This window comes from Nycticebus coucang, chromosome 15 (assembly GCF_027406575.1).
Source record: "Nycticebus coucang isolate mNycCou1 chromosome 15, mNycCou1.pri, whole genome shotgun sequence".
NCBI lineage: Eukaryota > Metazoa > Chordata > Mammalia > Primates > Lorisidae > Nycticebus > Nycticebus coucang.
The window spans coordinates 32,642,643-32,664,848 of record NC_069794.1 but is presented as its reverse complement, the minus strand read 5'-3'; the positions used below and the strand labels follow the sequence as shown (position 1 = coordinate 32,664,848).

General features: G+C 41.6%; 1 protein-coding gene across 5 annotated transcripts in view; it reads left to right on the top strand.

Moving 5' to 3' along the window:
* Positions 1–22,206, top strand: part of SCEL (sciellin) — a 342,117-nt gene that overhangs the window by 267,613 nt on the left and 52,298 nt on the right. For all 5 annotated transcript variants that reach the window (XM_053563450.1, XM_053563449.1, XM_053563454.1 and 2 more), the window contains 4 exons: positions 1,108–1,176; positions 1,892–1,930; positions 2,934–3,014; positions 4,823–4,888. In XM_053563450.1, coding sequence (XP_053419425.1) covers positions 1,108–1,176; positions 1,892–1,930; positions 2,934–3,014; positions 4,823–4,888 — 255 coding nt within the window. The remainder of the gene's footprint in view (positions 1–1,107; positions 1,177–1,891; positions 1,931–2,933; positions 3,015–4,822; positions 4,889–22,206) is intronic.

The following is a 22,206-nucleotide window of genomic DNA, read 5'->3' as shown; positions in this document are numbered from 1 at the left end:
ATGTGGGGGGGGGCATGGAATAATAACCTTCCTAATTTGTGTTTCTTGACTCCAGGGCAGACACACACCTGTCTTAGAGCTATGAGGTTAGAGGGATTAAAATATCTGATGCTGTTAGAACCTACTAACTAAATGTCATTGGTGACAATGAAAGTTTTGAGACAGACCGTGCTATGGTCTGTTATTTTACTTCTCAAGCAACACTGTTGACAGCATCCTTTCTGATTCACCTGTGCAAGTTTTAACTCGCTCATCTTACCCTGTTGCTGGGACGGCTTCACCTTTTGTGAAGATTTTATGTTTCTTGATTTTGTGTATCTCAAAACTTTTGTAATGGTCCACGTGTTAGTCAAAGTAAACTAATTTAACAAGTTCCCTTCCTTTCCCCCAAATCTAGGTGGTTTAACACTATATAAGGAACTGCTTGACTCGTCAGAATCCAGTGTGAATTGCTGGAGTCTTTTCTATGTTTTAATGCTGCCATCTCCAGCCTATAGAGTCCAAAGCCATAGTGGAAGGGAAAGAAAGGGCCTAGAAGACTATGCAGGAGGAGGTTTTATGTTGGGTCTGGAAGTGGCAAATAACATTTCTGCCTGCATTTTATAGTTTAGAATTCAGTCACATGGCTCCAACTTAATTGCAAAGAAGAATGAGATGTGTGGTCTTCCCGTGTGCTCAGGAAGAAAAGACGACGAGTGTGGCAAACGCACGATATTGTCTATGCTACAAAATATTTTACAAGAATTTAAGTAGTCCATCGATGCCTTTTACCAACATAGGAACTACTGTCCTTGACTAGATATATTACTGAACAATAATGAATGTGAAAGTAGTTGATTGGTTAATTTCTCAGTGAGTCAGTAAGGAAAACTGGCAAAAGGCATAATACTTTTATAATTTCAAGCTATATCAAAATAGCCTCATAAGTATATTTTGTCACAAGATAGTTTTTTTAATAGACAATTTTCTAAAATGGAACACTTGAGAAAACAGTTCTTTCTACTAAAGAAAGGTTGTGTTGTGAAGTTATTCTAGCATGAATGAGGCCTGAAAAGAGTTAAATAATCTACATGTTTATTCAGATTTTTGTCTTGTTTCTTTATAAAGGATCTCAGACAGAAATGATGCTGCTAAAACGTATAAGGCCAATACCTTGGATAACCAACTAACCAATAGGTACTGCTATCTCCTAACTTTGGGAAAGGCTCAAATACAGTCGTTTTCTAAGTTTTACTGATTTACTTACAATTCTCCAATCTTACTTGATATCTTTCTGTAAATTCTTATCTTCCATATGTTTATGGTAAAAGTTTTGAAGGGAAAACCTTTACGCCTGCTCATGGCTGGAATAAAATCTTGCCTGGCTCAAATCAAGAGAGCTCATTGCTTCTTAGGGGTGGAGAACTTGCATCCTGATGGCCACTTGTGGCCTTCTAGATCCTTACCTGTGGCCTTTTGACTAAATCCAAATTGTTCAGGCCACAGAGTCTCTCCCCCTGCATTGGTTGGTCATTCTTACCACCTTTGTGTTTCTGTTTAAGGTGTCCTGGTAACAAAATTATGAAATACATACACACGCATATTTTAAATTCTTACTGATAAAGAAAATTACTAAACCTAACAAATGAAAACATTGGGATTTTAAGAGATACTGACTTTTCAGAAGAAAAAAATTTGTTTTGAAATCTAGTTCAAGGAAAGGAATCATGAAATCACCTTATTAAATTTATTTGAATTTATTCACATATTGATGCTTTCTTTTTCTTTCTCTCAAATAATACTTAACTTTTAATAATAATAACTCTAAATTTATGGACAATTGCAAATAGGTGGAAATATTCATTTTTCATTGCTGTTCAAACTTTGCCTCTTTTTCTCTCTCTCTCACCAGGAGTATGTCCGTGTTTAGATCACCAGGAGCAACAAAGCCGTATGTACTTGTCTAACTGAAGTATATTTCTTTGTTTGCGTTCAAAAGAAAACAGAGTAACCACTTTCAGGACACAGTTTTTTTGGAACCCAGTCATCTCTCTATTGCTTTGGCAGAGTTGAATAGTAGATGTCAGATAATGAAAAGCTCTGCAAAGGTTCAAATATTTGCTATCTTGACTTTAGCAGAAAAAGTTGCCAACCATAGCTGTAAGTCAAACACCAAAGTTTGGGTCCTCCCGTTTTTTTCTTCTTTAAAAATAATCTAGACTCTATTTTTCCCCCCACAAAGCTTTGTTTCCCCTACCCCTCACTTCCCTGGCCATATACCCTTCACGTTCATCATCCTTTGGGAAGAATTGAATTGTGAAATCATAGGTCTGCTAACAGCCTACTTAGGTGAAATGCATTTCCCCTGGAATAAACCACCAGCAGTTATAAGCAGCCAAATTAGATAGATTTTTAAACTTAATTTGTTTTTAAATTTGTATTTACATGTAAAGTAATTCTCACATTGGACCATGCCTCTCAGTGCTTGAATGAGGCCTAGATCGCTACCATTTTCCAGCGGTCTGCAAATATTAATAAATGCTAAATAGAGACTTAAGATGATATGACTTAAAAATTTTTCTTAAAAAACGAATGTTTTAATGCAAAAAATTGTGATATAATTCTGCTGGTCACAATGTAATCGCAGGATTAAAAATTTGAATGTGCACGTGACACATCAGAACCGATTGGTCTGAATTTCAGACGTACCCTGGACGTCATTTTATGGCTGACTTCTTCATTCGTTCCTTTCAGCTTTAGCTATAAGGGAGCCTGACAATGTATAAATAGGTAAGCTAAGGAAGAACTGTGTTTTGTTGTTCTTCCATCCTCAGGTGAAGCACTGTGGTAGACAGAGAGCAGGCGGGAATATGGCAGGTTATAAGACCTCTCAAAGGTGGGTCAGAATGAAAAAGTGAGGCATGTGATAATTTGCTGTTTTTGTCATTAAACAGGCAACCTGGAGGTTTGTTGAGCTCCAACACTGCTAATCCCACAGTTTCCCCCTCTGCAACTACTCCCGTAAAGAAGAAGAGGTATGATGAGAACTCTTTGCATCTGCCTCTTGCTGATATCCCATAAAGGACTGTTCTTCATTAACTCCTGAGCCAAATCACCCACAGAAACTCCCAGGCAGTGTTCAGAAGCTGCTGCTTCTCCTTCCTGCAGATCCAGCACCTACATTCTGCTGTTCCCAAACTTTCCCCGACCCCAATCTCCTTTTTAAATACATGGTCCCCTCTCTGGTTCCCTCAGGGTCTTGAGTGTCTAGGTAATGCTTTTGATGATAGAGCTGAGATGTTAAAGGGCAGGCTACTTTGGGCTACATGCTTCACCCGTGTCCTGCTGCAGGGAATGCCCTAGCCTGAGATGCTGAGCCATGTACAGCCACATGTGGTCATGCTCCTTAACCCAGCCTGCTCTGCAGATTGGGCTGAGCTTACTTCCAAGTTTGGAGTGCTAGGCCATCTCTCCAGACATCTTTCTGTGTTTATGTGATTATTTCTTCCTCCTGTGACTCCTTCTACCTGGCCACCCACATTCTGCTGGTGGTTCCATGAAAATAGTAGTCAGGGAGAGACAGTTGGACCTGTGGTAGCCTAGATGTTCTTCATGGGAGGGAGCATGCTGCGGAAAGGGATTTCTGCATGTTGAAGAAAAAACAGTGTCAGTGAGTCCTGATGCAAATGCAAAACAAGCATCATAAACGGCAAACCTCAGAGCTTTTGATTTTAATTTCTTCGCCCGCACCTAGTCCATGCCTGGTCTAGGGCAGTGTTTGTTGCACGATTGGCTGACTTTGCCATGGTGCTACTGTAATCCTCCTGCAGAGAAATGACTGATTCTATTTTTCTTGCAGTCAAGGTTTTCTGATTATAACTGAAGACTCTCAAAAAATGTCTTCTACTTTTCCCTTGAACCAAAATTTCACATCCCTTTGCCCCTGTGTCTGTTAAAACAGATTCCTAAGGTTCAAAGAGAGATTTAAGATCAGTTAGTTTAGTCTTTTACCCAGTGCAAGAAAATAAGATTGTCACTATGATACACCTTCGACTTGCTCTCCTGGGCAGCATCTACTCCTTACATTAAGCCGGGACTTTTCTGATTGACTCCCAGCTGGTGTTAGTTCAGTCCTATGGTGTCCCAGAGAACAGAACAACTTCAAGAATGTTAAGACAGCTCCCCTGTCCTCCTTATCCCAGCCTTTCCTTCTGTAGTTTGCATCACTATGCTCTGAACATCTTCAGTTGGGTTCATATCTTAGTCTTTTTTTGACAGAGGTCTTAACTATTGCTACCAATTAAAATGATGTCTTGGTGATTTGAGGACATCACTCTGATCCAAGTTAAAATTGAGGTCAGTGTTGCTCTGGTGCCATTTATGTTTTCAATATTATTACTTGCAACAGTTTTCTATCACACTTAAAAAAAAATCACATTTTGAGTAGAGTATAAGATTGTTATTTCTGTTATGAAATAGTTGTGATATGCAGAAAAATAGAGAAAACACCACGGTTACATGATCAACACCTATGAACCTACTATCTAGATTTAGCAATGTTAACTTGAATAAATAAACTAAATTTCCAGATTTGCTTTAGATTTCTTTTTAAAGAAATTTCTGTATTATTTAGTGCCAAAAGAAATGCAAAAAGAAATTTCAAGGAGCAGATAGCCTGGAATATAGGACATTTACTTTCTATTTTCTTTATGAATCAGTGTTCATTTTATTTCCAAGCCTTGTATAATCTCATTGTCTTTGTAATTGTCAAATTATTTTCAGACATGTGGGTGGGATCAGCCTTCCAAGCACCATGTTTATTACTGATGTCATTTCTCAACAGACAGTCCTGGTTCCCGCCACCCCCTCCAGGTTATAATGTCACCCCAAGCACTGGAGCCAGCAGAAGGTAAGCTAAAAGGGTCAGATGTTATTGCAATGCTGTCGAATGAAAGAATGCATCAGACATTGACAACATGTAATTGTGGATGCTTTGGAACAAATTGGAGGCAATTTTGTGAATGTGACCTCGGAACAAGACTGTGCCTGGTGGGAGAGAGGTGAGGGCTGAGGTGCCCCTGGTAGGAAATCGGATAAGCTACAGGAGTAAACATGTGGCTGTGTTAGTTTGCTAGGGTTGTAATGAAGTGCCACTGACTGGATGGCTTAAGCAATAGAAATTCATTGTCTCATAGTTCTGGAAGCTGGAAGTCAAAGGTCAAGGTGTCAGTAGGGTTGGTTCCTTCTCAGGGCAAGAGAGAATTTGTTCTGTGGGCTCCTCTAACTTCTGCTGGCTTCCTGGCAAGCACTGACATTGCTTGGGTTGCATAGTGTTGTCCTGATCTCTGCTTTCATCTTCATGTGCCCGTCTTCCTGTTTCCCTTTCTTCTAAAGCCACCAATAATATTGAACTAGGGGTCCAGCCTAATTTAACTAATTACGTGGACAATGACCCTATTTCTAAGTAAGGGCACACCCTGAGAAATTGCAGGTTAGGACTTCAACATATGAATTCGGGGGGTGGGTACACTTTAACCCTTAACAGTGACAGAAAGAGAGAACAGATTCAAGACCAGGCAGGGGCTCCAGGGTGGGCTCCTGGTGTCCAGATACTTCCAGGAAGTGCTGAACTCAGAGGACCAGATGGAGATAGGTGTGGCATGTTCTTTGTAAATGTTAAGTGACAAATAAGAGTTTTTTATCTTTATTTTTTTTTGTTGTTGAGAGCAATAGTTATATTGGATCGTATCCTCCACACGATCTATAATTTAGATTATAGATCTAACACAATCTAAACTATAGATCGTGTGGAGGATACGATCCAATACAACTATTGCTTGGTTTATGATTCCCATGCTGGAAATACCAGCAGCAATTCAATGTAATAAGTATTTGATAACCACTAGTGTGGGCCAGATAGTGCTCTAGGATCTTGGGATGTGTTAGTGAATGAAGGAAACAGGCAGCCTACACTCCAGGCTTCAAAGAAGCACGTTCTACAAGTGTAGAATTCCTGTTATCACTAACACAGAACTAAAAATAGGTTTATGATTTGGTTTAGCTCTCAGGTATCCAAAAAATATTTTTATGTATCAACCTTTAGAATATCCTCACCAAATATTTTCATGTTTCAATGGGATCTCTTCTTCCAATTCTAACAATTTGGAAAGGGAATGTTATTAAACTATGTGCTTGTCTAATATTAGATTGGTTTATTTTCTAAAATTTTCATCTACCATGCAGACTTCTAATGTCTCTTTGACTCCTGTGTGATGGAAATATGTGAAAATAAATGCCCTTTATTATAATTTAGGTTGGATCTCTAAGGATGTAAATAAACTTCAATTGCTAGGTGTATACAAAGAACTCAAGCTATTTTTTTCCATGTCTGTCATTACTTCTGTCTTTATATATAGCAGATCCTCTGTAAATTGACCACCCTAGGGACTATAACAGGCTGGTCTGCATATGGATGTGGTCAACATAAAGAACTAGGTCTACTGTATTGATAATGTACATGTGGTGTGTGTCTGGTCTATGAAAATTAGGTCAAATTAAGAAGGTGGCCAGTGTAGGAAGGTGGAGAACTATGGAGGAACTACTGTGTATATCTAAATACAATTATTGAACATGTTGAGCAATCACAACTTGGAATCACATCCATATTCTGTTAAAATGTTTTCTTTTTAAACCTGCTCATCTACAAGTGATATCCAATTATATTATGAACTGCCAAGTGTGAATCACATTCCTAGTTTAAAGCATTCTTTCCCCTCAGCCTGTTATTAGACATTTCCCGATGGGTGATACATTTTATGGAGCTACCTAAGTGGGGAAAATGTTAACTAGGAGTTCTCCTAGTTACAGGGGGGAGGGGTGTGGGGCCTTGGTGTGTGTCACACTTTACGGGGGCAAGACATAATTGCAAGAGGGACTTTACCTAACAATTGCAATCAGTGTAACCTGGCTTATTGTACCCTCAATGAATCCCCAACAATAAAAAAAAAAAAAAAAGATTCTTCCTATTGTACTTTATAAAGAATGACTTTTACTTTTCTTAGAAATATTTATTGCTTATTGCCAAAATAACTTATTTTTGTCTTCAAATATTTATTCTAATATTAAGGCAAGTTGTCACTATAATAAGCAACTGGTTACATAACAGTGTAAAAGTATGAAAAGATTATTCATGAGTTAATATTTCATGCTTAAAGGCCCATTGAGCTTGTCGGTCTCTGCACAGAATTGATGGTACTTGGCTATCTGCCCCTACAATTTCTGCATTATTGGTTGTGATTTACGTGGGAAATGGAATGAGTTACAATGCTATTTCTGATTTCTGGCTTGGATCCACAGCAGTGGAACTAAGGGAAAGGGGAGATTATTAGGCTAGGTTGATCGATTTAGATACTCCTTTTTTAGAGTCACAGATTTATTAATGTAATGGCTAAGCTGAAAGACTTCTCTTTAAGGATTAGAAATAATGTCATGCCAAGCCTTTAGGGAAAGGATAGAATAATAACAATACAGCAGTGCCTTTGATTTCTCAAGTGCTTTTCTTTGCAAGAGTTCAAAGTACAGCTTCTGTTCCTCACCTTTAATGCCAGTACATTCCCAGGGCTGAGAAATAGCCATTTTAATAAATGCTGAAAAAATAGATGAAATTATTAAATTATGAAAGAGAGTCAAGGCTTCAAAAAGAGAACTTTGTCCCCAGAGGAGTCCAAAGAAAATAAAAATGGGTCAAAACCAGATAAATGGGGGACTGCGATTTATAACTCTAGCTAATAGCTCAATGCTAAACTTATTTCCCTTTATCCTTTACTAGTACTTGAGTATTCATCTCTCTCTTTTCTCATCTTTTCCAAAAGAAATTGCCCTTAATACTGACACTCTCGCCTTCTTTTCTGTCCTCCATTTCATGAGACTTTTTATTGCCACCTAATCTTCCCCTGAACTTTTGCTTTATTGCCCAAAGCTTTCTTCGTGCAGCACCAGACTTCCTGCTCATCCAGGAATGAGTCCTTATCCTTCCTGGACTTTCTTCCTTGACCTCTCTGCAGCCTTTAACACCATGGATCATCCCCTGCCTCATTCGTTCCTTTCTGGACTTCTATACTGCAGAAGAAATCAAATTAAGTTGTGTTTGGATTGAAAACCTGTGTTGGTATTTGGATTGGATTAAAATTTATTACAGGGACAATGTAAACTGCACCCAAAGGGTCTCAACTTTTCTTATTAGCAGAAAACTCATAACATCATGGCTTGTCTAGGTGTTAAGTATGTCTATGACTGTGACTATGTAAGTCTGTCTATATTTCTACACCTGTATCATGATCTACATGCGTTTATATACATAATTAACACAGGCTGGTGAAGTCAACAAGTGCTTAAGGGAGAAAACAGGGTTTTCTAAAGTAATCATTTCGTAGCTAAAGAAAAAATACAATTTCCTATGACAAATATCATTTTATGTGTGATATACATCAGTCTTGCAATGAAAGGGTTCAGACCTGGATAATTTTTTTTTTTTTTTTACTAAATCATAGCTGTGTACATTAATGTGATCATGGGGCACCATACACTAGTTTCATAGACTGTTTGACACATTTTCATCACACTGGTTAACATAGCCTTCCTGGCATTTTCTTAGTTATTGTGCTAAGACATTTACATTCCACATTTACTAAGTTTCACATATACCCTTGTAAGATGCACCGCAGGTGTAATCCCACCAATCCTCCTCCCTCTGCCCACCTCCCCCGCTCCCAGACCTGGATAATTGAACTTAATTTTAGAGTTAAAATTGACTATCTTTGAAAGCCTCTTGCCCTACATTTGTAAATGTTGAAGACAGAACATAATTTGCTATCATAATTTATGACAGCAAGGCATGGCACATAAAGTTTTCAACTTAAATGAAAAGGCTTCGTCCCTCCTAGCTGATTTCTAAGGTTGCTTTTTGGTCATTGTGATTCTGGTCATTGGGATATGAATATTTTGTCATCTTCATTCTCTTGCTAAGAATGTAAACAACCAGTATACAATTTGAATTATCAAGGAATGCCAAGAAAATTATCCTCTGAAGTCATCTTAATGAATGCCATCAAAATGTATATTTTTTTCTATTTTAATCAAGACTGAATCAAAATTTTAGCTTTGTAACTATTGTCCCTCACTACACATTCATCTTCTTTCCTCCTACCTCTCTGATCAAAGTTCTGCTTCACTAGTTTCCCTCCTTTTAATCTTAAAAAATAGCCTCCTAAACATGTGGTGGCCTAATCATACAAACGCACTTAGTTGGCATGCTTTCTCTTCTTCCCACGTAACCAGCGTTCTAGGAAGAGTAGATGACACTGTCCATCTCTGCTTTCTGGTTCCTATCACCATGGGTTCATGGAAACAGCTCTTCCAAGGTCACCAATGATCTTGGTGATATTAGTCCCTGGGATTTCTTGACCCTTTAAAAGGCATCAGTGACTATTCATGACTTTATGAAGTCTTCTCTCTTAGAGAAGACTTTGAGAACCAGACCTCCCAACATATTGTTCTGGCTTTTCTTTTATTTATCTAGCTGTTCTTCTGTAGTCTCCTCTGCTACCTGATCATCCTCTGCCGTGCTGTTAAAGGTTGATGTTCCTGATGGCTCTTCACGTCCTGCGCTGTGCTCTGGCCTGTGCTGCAGCACCCATGCCCAGGACGTCAGGGGCCGTCTGTATGTTCTCTACTCCTTCATTAATATCTGCTCCACATCCTGCTCTGAGTTACCTTTGGTCAGCCAATTGCCATCTTAACACCTCTTAAATGTCTCAAAAACACTGCCCGCTCAACATTTCAGAATGAAATCGGCAATTCTCCATCCTAACCTGATCCCTTCTCTCAGTTAAGATTATCCTTGGGCGGCGCCTGTGGCTCAGTGAGTAGGGCGCCGGCCCCATATGCCGAGAGTGGCGGGTTCAAACCCAGCTCCGGCCAAACTGCAACCAAAAAATAGCCGGGCGTTGTGGCGGGCCCCTGTAGTCCCAGCTGCTCGGGAGGCTGAGGCAGGAGGATCGCGTAAGCCCAAGAGTTAGAGGTTGCTGTGAGCCGTGTGACGCCACGGCACTCTACCCGAGGGCGGTACAGTGAGACTCTGTCTCTACAAAAAAAAAAAAAAAGAATATTATCCTTAACTGAGAGAGAGAGCAGAGAGAGAGAGAGAGAAAAGGAGAGATGGGGTGGGGGAAAGGAAGAGCAGAGGGAGGGAAGGAGGGAGGAAGGTGGGGGAAAGAGAGCAGAGAGAGAGACAGGAGGGAGGGGTGGGGGAAGGGAGAGCAGAGAGAGGGAAGGAGGGAGGAGGTGGGGTCTCAGTGTGTGACACATCTTGTACCCTCAATGAATCCCCAATTAAAAAAAAAGAAAAAGAAAAGTATAGAGAAAAAAAAAAACAAGAAGAGAATAGGGCATCTTTATTGAAAAGGTTGATTTTTCCCTAATGATTTTCAAATTTATATAAATATGGCTGTCTAGAACAGTTTAACATTTTGCTTCAATGACGTTTCATAAAAAGTAAGTGGAGATGGATGTTTCAAGTAGCTATTGTATAGTGTATTAGTATCAGTGTGTTAGAATATGTAATATGTATGGTATATATATTATATATATATTATATATATATTATACTATATATATAAATAGTAAAAAAAAAGAATACTATCCACCAGCCAGTCCACTCCCTGAAAACCTGAAGCTAATTTTCACATCTTCCTCTCTTTACCCACCCATACCCAATCCATAAGTAAACCCTGTGAATTTGTCTCCTAAGTGCTTCTTGACTCCTTTTTCTTTTCTTTTTTATTTTATTAATATTAAATCATAGCTGTGTATATTAATGCGATCATGGGGCACCATACACTGGTTTTATAAACAGTTTGACACATTTTCATCACACTGGTTAACATAGCCTTCCTGGAATTTTCTTAGTTATTGTATTAAGACAATTATATTCTACATTTACTAAGTTTCACATGTACCCTTGTAAGATGCACCACAGGTGTAATCCCTCCCTCTGCCCATCGTCCCCCCTCCCTCCCCTCCCTCTCCCCTTCCCCTCCCCTCCGTTGTATCTCTCCTGGACTGCCGTGACAGTAACTGCCTAAATATTCTCCCTTCCTTCATCCTGATGCCTCCCACCTACATCCCATCTCTTCACCACACAATTGTTCTAGTGATATTTATGAAAGGACAATGGGAACATATCGTCATCTTTCTTAACAATGAAAGATGTTAATCAAAATCATAATGATAACAATTATTATGATTTTCATTGTTCCTAGAATAAAAACCCCAATCCTTAATGTGGACTACAGGCCCTTGCCTGACCTCCATCCCTCATGACTTCCCTTTGCTCTCTGTTTCCATTACTCAATCTGTTTTAAATGTGTTACACTCCACCTTCGGTAGATCCTTCCACCTGGAATGCTGTCTTCTCCCCCATCTGGGGCACTTACAGGCTTGTGTCCATGTTTTGATCTGGTGTTTCTTTTTTAAATTTTTTTTTGTAGAGACAGTCTCAGTTTATCACCCTCGGTAGAGTGCCATGGCATCACACAGCTCACAGCAATCTCCAACTCCTTAGGCTATTCTCTTGCCTCAGCCTCCCAAGTAGCTGGGACTACAGGCGCCGGCCACAATGCCCAGCTATTTTTTTTTGTTGTTGTTGTTGCAATTTGGCCGGGGCCGGGTTTGAACCCACCACCCTCGGTATATGGGGCCTGAGCCCTACCCACTGAGCCACAGGTACCACCTCTGATGTCGTTTCTTCTTCACATCTGACTGCCTCTGTCCTGGTCTCTTGGCTCCACACCGACCCAGCAATAGTTTCTTTGATTTGTCCAAATACCACTTGCATAAAGTCCGAAAAAGATATAGGATGGCAGGAGTAGCAGCAGGGCATTGCTGACACCCAGACCAAAGCATGTGAAATGGAATGTTGGAGATCCCTGTTTGTGAGATCACTGGCCATCCCTGTTAATGAGTATTTCTCATTGGCTGGCATTCCTCCACAGGCCTTTACTCCCGCTGCTGTGTTTCTCAACCACCCCTCACTCCTTCTTTCTTCCATCTCCTTCTTTTCTCCCCCACCTCCTTAAATTCCTTATGGTAGGTAGGTTAGTTCTTTTATTGCTGGGCCAGGTTATTCTTAGAGAATCCTATTTTCATAACTCAACATGATGACCTATTCACTTTGAGAGGCATTCTATGCCACCTGATAAAACAAAATCATTTTCTCAAGTCCCTTAAGGTAAACATTTAGTTCCATCCATGCTTAACATCAAACTATCATGGATCTCTCTGCATCCATACTCTCCTTATTCAAGTGCCATTGTTGTGAGGTTGAGGGATGAAGGGGCTGATCAAGGAAAAAGATATAACTGTGAGTGGCAGAGGCACACTGCGATCTGGATTTGGGTGGTGCTTTGAGGGATTTGCTGGCTAAGGGAGTCATAGCATGAGGCCTTCAAAGACAACTGTGAAGCGGCTGCCCGAAGAATGAGAGTGAAGGGACTCCTGGAGAGAGAGGCTCAGAGAAAGGGCTGACACGTCTAAATGATGTCACTCTGAGGCTTGGCCAGCGTCCCTACATCAGAGAACTCTGAAAGGCAGAAGCCGGCTGGGATCCTTCAGAGCCCCCAAAGCTGGATGATATGGATGTACAGATATCCATAACACAGAATCAGCTGTGGGGTCATGACAAGAGCTTCAACATTCTCCAAGAATCTGAAGCTGCAGGGAGAGTTTCTAGAAGGGGACTCAGGGAACAGGTACCAAAAGAGGTATGGGACTTGAGGAAAGGAGAAAAATTACTCAATGCCAAGTTTTCAAGCTCAGGGTGAGTTTGAGCATAGGGATGCTAGGAAGAAACCAAAGCAGACCACAGGTCTTAGGACCTATGTGTGGAACTATGGGCTTTTCATCCCTGGGGCATTCTCTGCATGTGCTTTATTTTGAGCAAGTAGAGTCTGAGACGCTGAAAGGGAGTATTTGAGGAGGCAATTCCTGAGCAATGAGAAATGGTTGGTGGTAAGGGAGGATGCTGCTCAGGTAAAAGGCTGGTGCCAAAGATCCAGATTTGGGAAACAGACTCAGGGATTTAAAATGTGGTATCTTCAGGATGAAGATGTTTCTGGAGAAAATATAAAATGAGAAGATAATGAACGTTGATCCTTGATGTATGTGTACACATCAAGTGGGGGAGGAGGAACCAGAAAAATGAGACCGTAACAACTACAGTTGGGCGGTGAAGGTGAGGTGTACCGAGGGGCAGGCAGGGTGCAGGCAGGAGGCAGAGTAATGGATGGATTCTAGCAACCCACCCTTCCAAGTGCGGCCTGAGTGTTACTTCCTCCACATGGCTTTCTCCCCATGGCTTCTCCCTGCCATCAGAAAGCCTGCTGTCTATAATTCTCCCTTAGGAATTAATTGTGCATTACCTTGAAATATTTCTTACTTTTGTGGTAGACTCATTGACGAGATGGCATCATCTTATAACCCTTTGAGTCTTCAAGTAAATTTAACTACAGTAATTGTTCTAGAAATACATACTGATGGGTTGATTTTAATGTATATACTAGACAATGAATTTTCCTCAACCTTTGTCTTATTTGTCTTTTTGTAGTTGGGCTTATGATATGTGCTGGGGTTATAATGACTGTTTAAACATGTGTGTGTATGTGTGTGTGTGTGTGTGTGTGTGTTACTCCCTCTTTCCATCTCTTTCTAAGGCAATTGCTGAGCCCTGGTAAGGTACTTTGCCAGCTGCCAGGAGTACAGAGAGGTGTAGGACCCAGATCCTATTTCAGGAAACTCAAAGTTTACCAGGGAGTCATTTCAAGCCAGGATCACTAAACATGAAGGCTGACTGAGAGGGGTCCTTGTGGTATAAACACAGAGGTAGAGGTAACCACACAACATGTGGGAGCCTGGAGGGGGGGCAATAGAAGGTGCATTTCAGATGCAGCAGGCTCAAGGCAGCGATGCCAGAGGTAAATCTTAAAGAATGAACACAAGCAAGCCAGGTGCGAGGCGAGGTGGGGATGGAGCCATCACAGGCAGAAAGGAGAGGAGAAGCAAAGTTCCAGGGCCCGAGAGTGCGAGGGCAGGGTCAGGGGCAGCACGCACGCATGCATGTGTGTGAGTGTGTGTGTGCAGAACTACAGGCTTTCCATCCCCCGGGCATTCTCTGCATTTATCCCCTATCAGTTATGTTTAATGGGAGCAGAAAATTACAAGTCTGATGTCATGAGGAAAAATGCCTTTTAGAATAAGACACTGTGGATAGACATTCACTTATAATTTGTGGTATGCTTAAGTACCTTTTCAGAATATCATGTTTCTATTTTAAGAGTCAATGCCGTGCTGTAATGTAATTTGAGCGCTGACCATGTGGTAGTGATTTGAAATATATACAAGAGAAAGTGCAAGTGTCATCAGTGTAGAAAATTACTAGAAGGGCAGAGCCTGGGAATGTCTCCCCCTTCCCATTTCTTTTGTTCTAAGGTCTTTCCATGCACGATAGATGTGTCACCATCTATGTGTACATCTTCATTTTTCAAGATCGTGAATTTTTTTTCCTCTTTGAGATGGTACCACTTTAAAAGAGAGGCCCTTTTGCCTGTCGTGAACCAACAGAGGGGATGATAGGTGCTATCAGGAGAAATGTTTTGTTGCATCCCAAGGACATATGGAAATAAAAGTTCTGGAAAGTGGTTACTGAATTTTCTTCTGATTTCCCAACCTACCACTGAGTCCTGGTTTTCTGTTTGTGATGCATGTAAGTGCTTCTGACTGTGTATTCAGGTGACTTGGAGAGCCAGTGGTTAAATGGCATGTAAAGCTCATTTAAGAAGTTCATGGAAGTCAAATTAAAATACTTGCTTAACAGACAGTATGAATGTTTGTAAATGTTAAAAATTATTCTGATTCAGAACATCAGTAAAAAGGCACATCGCCACCACCACCAAAAACCAATGTGCGTTTTTGGGAATCAATTTCAGAGATAGAAAAGAAAATAAATAATATTTGATAAAATTAAAATAGTGGAAATATACCTACAGAAATTACCATCTACTTATTTCCTAAATGCCGTCATAATTTTTCATCCTTATTTGTTTCAACCTCTTCTGCTTCAGAGGTTTTCACTTCCAGTTGGCTGATTGGTAGAGTTGGAGGAGGAAAAATAAATCCTGATTGAGATGTGAGTTGCCATGGCAACCTTGCACTACCGTTATATTTGTCTGTCTGTAACTATAAATGGCAAAACGTAACCTTTCTAATTATGCTACAACATTTTTAACTCTGCTGGTACCAAATCCTCTATAAAGTTTGATATCACTCTAAACAAAAACAATGAATTCTATTTTTATCTTGACAAAAATCTTTACATTAACTTGAATCTATTATGGAATCTCTTTTGTAAAAAGAGATTAAAATTCTATGACACTCAGTAAAATGTCAAAGTACAGTGATTTTAAAAATATTACCTGAATACCTAGGTTATCCATTCTAAACATTCAAAATAACTAAAACATTAACCTGAATTAAAGTTTATTATTTTTTAAAAAGTGTTGTTCAGCCAGAACAAGGAGAAACCTATTTCAGAATGTGTAAATGAAGATCTTAATCTTCAGCAACGAATTGCTTTTTTTTTTTTCAGTCAGATGGAGGTAATCTAGACTGTCTTCGTTCTCTTAACATCAGTTTTAAATAACTCAGACATTCAAACAATGACAAATAATAGTACTGCTACTTGCCCAATCCAGATTCCTGCCTCTTCTCCCTCCCTTGGAGCCCCTGTTGCCTTTGCCAAGGGAGTTCTTGGAACCATCGTCAAGCAGGGAAGCTACAAGTTCAAAGGGAGAGGTGTGCAAGAAGCCATGAGAATCAGTATACCCAGGTCGAGTGCTTTGTCAAAAATATCACCCTGCCCTAACCATAAAAATCAAATAATTTGATTTTTAAAATTATTTTGCCTTTCAATAGTACTGCTGGAAATTCTATCAACTGGTGATTATAAGTCCCACCTCAGTTAGAAGTATGAATCCTCTGACAGGTTTAAGGAGCTGTCTCTGGCCTTTCAAAGCTTAGTGTCAACTCTATAAAGCAGTTTTCTTTCCTTTAAAACGGTAGAATCAGAGCACGCTGAGGGAATGGAAGTTTGTGTTATGTAGAGAGGAGTGGAAAATGGTTTTGGAGAAAAAATACTCTCAAAGATAGGGAGGCCTGGTTGTGGTGTGTGGTGTGAATTGTGGGTCATGCTGTGACAGAGGGCCTGGCGGAGTGGGGAGTGAGGCATGTAAAGCCCAACATTTTACTTAGGATGTCCTCATACTAGGGACCCAGGGGGTCCTTCGTCCTCTCATCTCCATGTGTCCTCTCTCAGCTATACACAGAATGTTATACACAGGGAATCACACCTGCTGTGTAGCCCCTGGAATCTGCCCAATGCCTGTGAAATTTCTCCGTGCTGGTGCACACAACCATGGTTTATTCCTTTTTATTGCTGAATAGTGTTCCTCTGTTCCTCTGTATGGACCTACACAGTTCAGATAGCCATTAGCCAATTGAAGGACATTGGAGTTGTTTCCAAAGATGTTTTAAACTTTCACACACAGGTTTCCAAGTGAACATGTGTGCTTGTTTCTCTTGAGTAAACGCCTACCAAGCGGTCTTGCCAGGTCGTATGCTAAGTGCACATTTAACTTGTGAAAACTGCCAGACTGCTCTCAAAGTGGCTATACCATTTCTCATTCCTTCCATGGGTGAGAGTTCTAGTTGCTCTACGTCTTTAACATTACTTAGTAGTTTCAGTTTGAAAATTAATTTGGTCATTCTAGCAGTGTGACCCAGAGAAAATCACTGGAGTTTTTGAGCCTCAGGGAATAATAATGATAATAACACACACCCACAGGTTAGATGTATAGATTGAATAAAATAACACATATGGGAGCCTGGCAAAGCTGGTATATTACTGAGACTCAATAAATATGAGTTAGAAGTATCTCCTTTGTCAATATTGGAATAACAATTCTATTTGTGGCACACAGGAGGTTAGCATAATGGAAAGTGAAAATGAAAATTACTCAAAATTACTTATAAGGGATAAAGATTCCTGCTTCAACCTAGACTTATACTTCAGTCATAGAAATGTCGTTCACAAAATCAGACTTGAACAGAAGTCCCAGAGTCAAATATGTTGTTCAGAAGAGCCACGATGAGAAGAGATCTTTGCAGTAGCACAGGAAAATGAAGTGACGGGCACAGCTTCTTCACAGTGTTATTTCTTTTAGCTCTGGCCTTTGAAGTATAATCTGCAAGTTTTCACACATTTCTGGAGAAAGTTGCCTTTTTATTCCCCAAAGCTTTCTTTTGCCATGGTACCCACCAATGTGCAAAGCTCCCACATGGGGTCAGGAAGGGCAGAGAGGAGAACTGAGGTCAACTTATCCAAGCTTAAACATTGTATCTCGAAGCAGAATTCAATCAGGATCATTCCAATGAATGTCTCTTGTTTCCTTCTCTTCAAAACATTCTGGGCTGCAGCTTCCTGCCTGGCGCTTGCATTTTAATCCCCCTGTTGGCATCACATCATGCCCCTGGCACGGCGTGAATGACTTCTCTCATTGCCCCCACCCCCGCCCCGCCCCAGGGCTTGGGCTCTGTCATCTGTGGCTGTCATTGCAGAGATGCGAATGAAAGCTTCTTTGAGGTAAATTGAAGTCAGCATGGCATCGCCTGGCTTCTGGCCCAGCAGGGGTGTAAATGCATCACCCTCAGAAATAAATATGCTTCTCTGCTTTGCTTGGCCTGCGTCTAACCTCTCACTCACCTTTCCTTTCCTGAGTACTTTCCAGGCTGTCTCAGATCTACCTGTACCCATCTCTGCCTCCCAGGCCCACCCAAGCAAGGCCCACCTCACTGAGCCCTCAGATATTCTCAAATTGAAGAAAGTCAGTGTTTTATCAGCAAGACTCTGGCATATGCAAAGCTTGGCACTATCCCATCTCAATTTTTTGGAATCCTCCTTTCTGTCTTGTTCCCTTTCTCTAGCCTGTCCTCTGATGTCCAGTGCTGTGCCCAGCCATTATTACCCGGGACTAACCGCCTCCCTCCCCCTTTCCTCTGTCTCCAGGAGGAAAGCACATACCTCCGTGATCACACATGGACAATAAAGACTCTCACCTCACATGGATACCCAACTCAAGGGGATTTTTTAGGAAAAAAGATGGTGGTACTACAAACAAAATAATTTTTAACTATGGAATTTGACACTAAGCCAAGATGGGGAGATTATTTCCATGTAAATTGTTTTTCCAGAAATAGTAATTCCAACATAGTAATTCTTCTGCACCTCTGGCACCTCGTAGTGGGGTCAACAGTGGGCTTCTCTGAGGAAGCGGAGCAGGCACAGATTTTGACATTTGCAGGCCCCTCATCAGTATCTATTTCCTCCCCACCACACAGAAGTTTAGTCAATCACTGACTCCCATTTGCTCAACACATCTTCGCTGGACACGTATGTCATGCCCAGTCCTAGTACTTTGGGATTACTATGAGGATTACTTTTAGGAGATTTCAGTCCACTGTGGAAATAGGGTATCATGTGTATTCCAGAACAGTGGGATGCGTGCTGTGAATGGGGTTGCTGTGGGAAAATGTAGGGCTGTGCTCAGCACTGCTATGGATACCACTGAGGATAGTAATTGCTAAGCCAAAGGGTGAAGGGCAATGGCCGAGCCTCCAGGTGAAAGGGGGCAGGAGGTATTCCAGAGGAGAGAGAGTGTGGACAGGAGGGTTTAGGAAGTGCAAGTGTTTGTCATGGCTGCAGCACTGGGTTTACGTGGGATAAAAATGACAACCATAGCAATGACGTTCACTGAGCACTCCCGTGAGCCAGGCTGTGCTCTGGTGGTTTGTGTGCCCTCGTCTGGCTTCAGTGCCACATCAGCACAGGAGTCGGGAGACCCACTGTGTCCACTGCTCTATCGCTTCACTGACCCCCACGCAGATCCTCACTGCTGCATTTTGCCAATCAGTTCTTCAGAACTGATTCCATCATGTTCTCCCTCCCCATGTCCATGGGTCCCCATAGGAACCCTTGTCAGGTCATTTCTTGTCACCTGGGCTATCCCCGTAATACTCTGTAGATCCAGAACCTGACCCCATCTAATGTCATCATGAGCTTCCAAACCCTTCCATCTGCCTCGCTGAGTGTCAAGCATCAGTGTCAAAGCCGTCTGCTCTTTAGCCTCCCCTCTGAGTGGCCGCTCACCTTTTTGCTGGGCTCTTCCAGAGAACTTGCTTTCACAGCCTCTTAGTGAGATCCAGTTCCCCTCAACCCGACATATCACAGGGTCTGGAGGAAGGGTAGGGGTCTTGTTTACTCCTCATTACCACCTCCTGTCTATTTTAACCCTCTCCCCCCCAAATTCCCCATCTCCTCTAAAGCCGTGCCATCACAAGCTTCTCTTCCATCTGGAAGTCATCTGAAGGGTTCTGAGTCACCCACCCTCATTCTTTGAAGACCTTGGTGCCAGGCTCATTGCCTTTTCCAAACCCTCCTCCTATCATGATGCTTGATGATTGAAAACCCACCTTGGACGGGTCTTCCCAGACTGGCCTCCCACCTTCAGGACCTTCTCCCCTGTGTTCACCCACCCATGGGACGTGTCTTTGTAAATAACCACACACCCTGGAGTCTTTGATCCCAGGGTTCCTCAGCCCTGCCACGATCACCAGTCCTTTTGTTGACCATCTCTTTCACAACACCTCACCCCTTGTACCTCCTCTTCCCCTCCATGCCCATTTTGGACCCTACACCCCCTCATGTGCCCCTTCTGCTCCTTAGCAAGCCTTCTCTTTGTTGCACTTACTTGGCTACATCTTAAACTTAGTTAAATCAAATTCTCTGTCTATTCTCTTCCTGCCCTGCCCCTCCAACACCTGAATAGGGCAAGAGGAAACAATGGCAAATAACTGGATGTTAATTTTGTGAGTCCTGACCTCACCTGAGCCCTGCCTGCCCAAAGGTCCCTTGAGAGGCAGCACAGCATGGGGAGGGCTGGTGGTCAGTTCCCTGCTCTGCGCCTTACAAGTTGGGTCATCATGAGATATTTATTTTCACTTTCTGTACCTCAATCTTTTCATCTGTAAAATGGAAAGGATAATACTTGTCTTTGGGATTACTATGAGGATTAACTTAGTCAATACTTGTAAAGTGCTTAGAAAAGTTCCTGACACGTGATAATCCCATATAATGGTATGCTATTATTACCACCGTGTTTCATTTCCTGCGTCCACTTAACTCTCCTAGAAAAACATTTCATATATTCCTTTTTTCTCCCTCTCTTCCTCCCTCCTTCCCTTTCTCTCTCACATGCCTCGTGCTAACCCTCCTCACTTTGAATTAATGATCTTGATCCCTATTTTACTGAGAAGATAGAAAGGTACAAAAGAGAACTCGCTCCACCCCGAATCAAGTAACATATCTCAGCTGTATTTGTCTAGCTCCTTTCCTGCTTTTTCCTGTGAACGAGTTCTCTGTGGTTCTTTCCACCCCCACGCCCCACCCCTGCCACTTGTACCTGAAATCCTGTCACTTCTCGAGGACCTCTTTCTGGCAATTAGCTGGATCATTCCCATCCTCACAGCTACCGGCTGGAGTCACCTTCCTGACCCCTCAGGCTCCGAGTAGCTGCCCGTTTCTCTCCTCCCTCCTCCCTGCCACACACCGACATCCATGCCTCTTCCTCCTTGCTTCTCATCTTCTCTTAAATCCACTCCTATAATGTTTTGCTCACCTCTGTTCCCTCCAAACTGCTCTTAGCAGGTGACCAGCATGTTGCAGAAACCGAGATAACTTCCCAATCTTTATTTTATTTAACAGCAGCATTTGGTGAGGCCAATTGCTTCTTCCTGGAAACATTTTTCACTTGGCTTCCATGAGGCCGCACCCTCCTCCATCTCTTGTCTTCTTGGCCACTCCTCCCTGACCTGCTGGCTGTTTCCTCTCATATTCTTTACCTCCCAATATTTCAGGGCCCAAGGGTCCAACTCTTGGTCCTCTTTTCTTCTCTACTTACACTGATGCTCCTACTGATCTCATCCAGTTTCAAGCATTAAAAAATATCTGTAAGCTAATGATGCCCATTGTGTGTGCTAGATTCTATCCCCTCCTTGAGATCTAGGCTCAAATTTCACCTTATAGACAGGGCTTCCCAGGCCATTCTAAATAAAATAGGGTTCCCACCCCATCAGTCTATATCCCCTTATTCCGTTTTATTTTTGGCATAGCACTTTTCTTCTGACATATATTTGTGTGTATATTGAAAGCCTCTGAGATCAGGGACATTCTCCACCTTTCAGAGTAGCTTGTAAATAGCTCCAAATAAATGTTTGTTGAATAAAAGCAGATTCTTATTCAGTCCTGATACCACCCCAGCAATCCTATTAGAAGGATTATTACAGATGAAGAAGCAGGTTACACAACACCGCACAGCTGGCCATTCAGGCAACTTGACTCCAGACCACACATCAACCTACCGTGCTCTGAAGCCAGAGGGTACTTGGGGTCCAGATCACAGGCGGTCTTTACTGGGCGCAGACTTTATCTGGAGGACTCAGAGAGAACCACTGGGGTGGTAGTGGCAGGGGAGTGGAAGAGTGACACGCTTTTGACAAGGTGCTGACTCCAACCACAATATGCACTTAATTGCTCATCTCCAATTCTTATGTCATTAAATCTTGCCAACTCAGAGATTCTGTTGGTGCCTCACTGGAGAATTTAGGCTGACAGTATATACCACATGCTTTGCTTGAATCAAACTGGCCTGTGCTGACAAAATGTAAGACAGATTTAGTTAAAAGCTTCAAATCAAACTTTAACACGAGGACTTTGAAATTAAAAACCTTTCTTGCTGTTTCCATAGCAGCCTGATAGTTGACATAATCCCTAAAGAAGCTTATATGTTAATGCTCAAGAACCATTTACTGTGCTCATGCACTGCTGACTCAAAATGCCAGAACTGGAGCTAGATGCACTAGCAAAACATCAGGCTAATTTAAAGAGCACATTATAGTTCAAACTATAGGGAAAGAGGATAGAATTTCCAAAAATCTGATTTCATGGACTTTTAAAATACTCATATTTAACTATTTAACTTCTCTAGAGTTTAGTGCTCCATGGAT